The 6,202-nt window shown below is 36.1% G+C and overlaps 1 protein-coding gene across 1 annotated transcript; it reads right to left on the reverse strand.

Moving 5' to 3' along the window:
* Positions 1-586: 586 nt before the first annotated feature.
* SARC_03503 (hypothetical protein) lies at positions 587-3,040 on the reverse strand. The gene is made up of 2 exons (XM_014302704.1): positions 2,201-3,040; positions 587-1,086 (listed from the first exon to the last, which is right to left on the reverse strand). The coding sequence occupies exons 1-2, from the start codon at positions 2,907-2,909 to the stop codon at positions 1,001-1,003; spliced, it is 795 nt and encodes a 264-aa protein (XP_014158179.1). The 5' UTR covers positions 2,910-3,040; the 3' UTR covers positions 587-1,000.
* Between the last annotated feature and the right edge of the window lie 3,162 nt (positions 3,041-6,202).

The raw sequence follows: 6,202 nt of genomic DNA on the forward strand, positions 1-6,202 counted from the left end.
ATATAGATATATAGTATATAATACATACATACATATATATATACATATATATATATATATATATATATATATATTGTGTACTAACTACATTGTGTGATTTTATTTTGCTGTACAGAACCAGAAAGCGACTGAACCACATTACTGCATATGCTGACTTATGGTGAGAATTATCTGATGGCATTACCGGTTGAAATTTCTGCTACACTATAGCAATATGATCTGCTGCCGAGTAAACTGTTAGTCATGATGGCAGATGTGTAGCTGCTTCGTTATTGAAAACATATTACTGACGTTAGAACGATAGTAATATCTATATTAAAACAGTCAGAATGATATTAAATTTTGTATTTGGAAGTAAGAATGGTGACAGTTTTTATATTAACATTTATTTAGTTTTTATATTAGGAATGAGAATGATATTAGTTTTCATGTTAGAATTAAGATTAAAAATAGTTCATATATTAGAAGAATGATATTTGTTTTTGTATCAAAGTAGGAATGATTATTTGATAGTATGATACATTGATACGGCTGTGCAGACGGAAGAACAACGCGATAACATGTTAACAATGGTGTGGATTCGAAATGAAGATTGTTTTATGTTTATTGTTCCGTGGATGCATTGTACTCCATCGCTCGGTGACAAACCATACACGAGCCATATCATACGCTCATCACAGAACTACAAAATAGTACCAAGAAACTCCTGAGAGTCCCGGGGGCTTGGAGGGCGGTCGCTTAGCTATAAGCACAACATTGATACCGCACTTGGTTGCATCACTACCACAGTGGATTTGTGCGCTATCACCAGAATTTGCGACTTTATACACTGTTTTTGAAGACAAGCAAAATACTAGATGGCGCATCGCTCGACTTCCTCATGTGCATCAGATGTTAGCTGCCCTTTGCGAGAAAGAAACACAGTTCGCCCCCGTATTTGACCACAGCAACACCCCACTAATATAAGAGAAAAGCGGGCACTGACAACGTTCGTGAGTGCTTAATACGGCTTGAACTTGCGCTGCATACGCAACAGTTGTATCTTCTGCTTATCGTCCTCGAAATTCTTTCGCAAATCAGCAATTTCTGTGTAGAACAAAAAGAAGCGATGTTAAATGAGCGGTAAAACATTGCAATACATTTTGCGAAAGTTGAAGAACACCATTATCACGCGTTGGGAACGCAACCGATTGACATAAGTCTCAACAATTAACATAAATCAGATTGAAAAAAACACAAATATAGTATATATATATATAGACAAATATAGATGGATAAATACAGCTATACACACACAAAGGCACATACACACACACACACACACATATATATATATGTATGTATATGAATGTATATATACACTTGCATATACAAAGGCACATAGAGACTCATATATACATACACACAAACATATATATATACAAATATATATATATTTAGATATATATAGATAGATAGATATATAATATATATATATATATATATATAATATATCTGTATACATATATATACATAGATGAGCATATACGATAAGCACTGACACACTACACACACACACATATATATATATATAGACATAGTATATATATATACATACATGCATAAAAAATGCATTAACATATAGACGCACACACGCGTCTACATATACATACTCATACACACACATACACACACGCACATATATATATATATGTATACAGACAGATTGCCACTTATATGTGTGCATTTATATATATATATATAAATATATATTTATATATACATATATATATATATGTAAACCTATACCTATACATATACTTATACATATATATACCTATATATATATATATATATATATGTATATATATATATATATACGCAGATACTTTAAATATTTACATGCAGGTAAGCACATGCAGAAAATTCATAAGTATACTTTTATGTAGTGTATTTAGATATATATACACATACATACATACATACATACATACTTATATATATATATATATATATATATATAGATGTATATATATATTTATAATACATACATACATACCTACACACATAGATACATAGCTACATATATATATATACTACATCTCAAGATAGCTTATACGAACGCACGTGCCAATCGGATGATGCACTTTAAAGTATATATATATATAAAACTGTGTTATACGAGACACTCAGAAAGCAGAATAAGCCACACAGCACATACCCTCCCGTCTCGTTTCGCGTTGTTGCCACTTATAAAGATTAGACATGTCGCGCGTTTTCTTCTTTCGCAGGCGTTCCTCCTCGGCCAGATCGTTGAGGGCATTAGCCTTCTTGCCATACGACACAGTAACCCACCCATCGTCATCTGGTTTATTCTTGGCTGCTTTGCGCAGTGCCTTTCTCTTCGCTTCGAGCGCATCGAACTCTACCATAGCCTCAGCGATCTCGTTAGACAGTACTGATATATCCGGGTATGTATTCAACTGACATTCTTGAGCCCATTTCTCCATACCCACCGGTAATAACCTCTCAGTAGACTCCACTGCTTTCACATCCTTCTTCACTTTTATAAACTTCTCCAACTGCTTCTCACTCTTGAAAACCACGTGTGAAAATCGAGTCAAATCATCCTCGTCTTTGCACTCGCCATACAATTCCTTCGCTAGCGTGCGTGTGTGCTTCTGGTTACTCCGCCTGTGTATCGTTACTTTGCTGACACCCCCGGACCCCTGGGCTTTAAATATAGACATAATGGTACTTTCCGTATACGTTGTTGGTATGTTAGTCACGAACAGTGTGCGACCAGCGGGAGTCTCGTCGCTTTCCTCATCCTCTCTGACCACGTGTTTGCGCATGTAGACGTAGTGTTTCTTGGGCACAGTGACTTCCAGCGCGTAGAACCCACCGGAAATCGCACATAATGTGGGCATGATTGATATGGTTGTTAAATTCTAGCTGAACTACAAGGTAACGTTATTATATAGACAATGCTACCTGTGTTGTATGCGAGTTCGTAGGGCGTGCACTTTGTGATATGATAGTGATTAGGGTATGCACTTTGTGATGTGATAGTGATATATGGTGAATATTGTTCCGATTGTAAATAGAAGCAGCATGTGGTCAAAGTATTCGACCCGCCAAATTTCGGGGCAAAAATCACGGCTGGGGCGGCAGTGGGGGCTGTGGGGCCTGGGAGTCTGGGACTGAGCCTGGGACGCCGTGGAGACTGGCCGACTGGGACAGAAGGCGATCATTCAGAGAGCCAATTTCTTTTACAGGGGGGCCTGCAAATGGGGGAATGGTGTCACAGAACAATGCCTTGACAACAGCTGGTGATGATGATGTCCACGCACATACATACCATTGTTCTGATCTGAGATTACATCCTATTTGCAAATGCCCATGTTAAATCATATAGCTATAAACAGCTTGTTGTATACATATTTTGAGAATCAGCTTCTTCCCAAGTTGGATTTTTTAAGTTGCTTGCGTCTTTCGAGTTGTACGTTTCGTAGTTGTCTTCGACGTCGAGCGTATATACAAATAAGGAATCGTCGTTGAAATTTTATCTTACATACAAATGAGAAGCCATCTCTGAAACTTCGAATATATTCGTAACCAAGACAAACGATAGTCTCTGCGAGGTATATTTTTCGGTTAGAAGTAGCATATTTGCCGGGTACCTTGGTTATCAGGGAATATGTTTCTTGTAAACGAAAGGGCATAAATAACATCTGTTTGGGAGGCAGGATTGATAAATCACGCCTGCGCAAAGGTTCTTGAATTTTTTATATTACATTATTGTATCAATACAGTACGCATGCTACTGGCATATTCATAAGATGGCAGCAGCCCTTCCCACCAGTAGACCCGTGATCAAGATATGGAAGGGTGGGTCGTAGGTAGGCTGAAGTGCAGGAGCACAATATAGAAAAGAAACCGCAGTACAGATTGGGCCTTACTTGTCATATGTAGACACATTGTCTGAAGGAACACATTGAGAATATAAATAGCACTTCGGTGTGTACACTAGGCAGTGTTTGAATCTAAGACAACAGATACAGCATCCATCTGTGTGGGTTTGAGCTGGCCTGTCGAAAATATATTTGAAACAAGGAATGAAGAAATACTTATTGACCATTCAAGTGTGTGGGCTAGAGAGAAAGTGTACGGCTATGTGCAAAGCGAGAATAAAAGTTCTGCTCACAAAAAAAACCCCTACATTCTCAAGTCAATCATTCCCTGTGTTATTTGTTCAATATAAGTCAATTTAGAATAGACAACACCAATCTTTCACCCAATGTTTGGCAGATAGAATTGTCTCGAGTTCAATATAAAGTCACTTTAGTTAGACAACACCAATGCTTCATCCGTTATTTGGAATATTTTATTGTCTTGCGTTTTTGGGGTTTAAATACGATTTACTGACAATAGCCCGAGTTTTTGCATAGTGGCTATATTTCCTCGAAGTAGAACGACGCCCAAGTTTCATATTGCCCACTACTACAATCATAGAACAGCCATTTTGCGTGCAACTTATGTTTTTTAATCGAATGCATAAGTATGCACGAATGCTGACAACGGGTTATACAGACCTTCTTGTCGACATAGACATAGCTAGAACTCATTATAACGCTTGTATTTACTCCCTAATCTCGAATTGTTGATCATCTGCCGCCGCCTTCGCATCTCGATTGTTCATGGATACACAGTAGATACAATATAGCAGTGTCGCCAAGTATAATCCAGAAGCGATAAAACAGTTCCTTGCTATGTCGCCCTCTTGTCCTTCTTCGAAATCATGGTACAAGCCAATACTCTTTCTCTCGAATAGAACGCCAAGCACAGCCTGTGAACAAGCAAAGGGACTGAGGTATTAAACAATCGAACTGCTACCTACACTGGTCTGAGCACGGGGTAATATGTGCAGATAGGCGAATGAATATACAAATAGCATCAAACGACTGAGAACTCAAACGCCTGAATTTAGTGCGGGAATATTCATGCTGAGCATCTTCGTACACAGCTTGACTTAAAGAGAGAATCGTCATTGACGAGCACAATCTGAACTACCGACATAAGATCAAGGCAGTCATACCAATTGTATAATTCCCCACACACTTATGACTAGGCAGCAACTGGCCAATCCCGGGCCGCAGTATGTCTTCATCTTTATGTTCAGTGGAGAATTCGCCTTTCCTGTGAGTTGAATACAACGCAACGTCAGATCTTACACTCTTTCCTTACAACGTAAACTTCGGGTAGCATTACTAGCATCTCGTAGTATAGACCAGAATGCAAACATACGCTTGTAAAGTAGATACCGCCACCCAGCTATACCACTCGGATATGCTAGCTCAAATTCGAAAAAACAAAGATGTGACTCCGCCTTGTACAACATTATATACATAGAATATACATATTATATATATATATATTCATTCATACATAAATAACACACACACACACACACACTCATATCTATATTTATATTAATATATATGTGTGTAGAAATGCATATATATACGTTCATATATGTAAATGTGTATGTATATACATTTGCATATGTATACACACAGACACACTTATATATATATTTACACAGACACACTTGTATATATATTTACTACAGACACACTTGTATATATATATATATATATATATATATATGTACATGTACATATAAATACATACATACCTACATACATACATACATACACACAGACACACATATATATATACATATACGATGATTTTATACATAACACCCGTAGATATTTCATGTTATATATAGTTAATAATATATGGGAGTATACTGAAATATAAAACACGGATACTACGAATAAATGAGCATGTACAAATAACTTGTTCATATGCATGCAGAAGATGACGATGCGCATATATAAAACGAGGTCAACAAGCCCTATATCGATATCAGAAACAATACCAAAGTATATCGTATATATTATAATAGACATATATACCGACATATCGCCATATACATACATGCAATTTTTATAGATCTATACACATGTAAATACACATACATATACATATACATACACACACACACTTTAAATATATATATATATATAAATATATATATAAATATATATATATATATATATATATATATATATATGTAATACTTAACCTTAACACCTTAACTAAGTACTATATAACTAATAAACTAAATTAATTAATTAATTAATTAATTAATTAA

Source organism: Sphaeroforma arctica (genome assembly GCF_001186125.1).
Source record: "Sphaeroforma arctica JP610 unplaced genomic scaffold supercont1.179, whole genome shotgun sequence".
Lineage (NCBI taxonomy): Eukaryota > Ichthyosporea > Ichthyophonida > Sphaeroforma > Sphaeroforma arctica.

Coding starts and splice junctions, on each gene's coding strand:
- SARC_03503 (XM_014302704.1), bottom strand. CDS start 2,909: ATGCCCACATTATGTGCGATTTCCGGTGGGTTCTACGCGCTGGAAGTC. Junction 1,087..2,200: donor ACGCGAAACGAGACGGGAGG/GTATGTGCTGTG, acceptor TGTTCTACACAG/AAATTGCTGATTTGCGAAAG.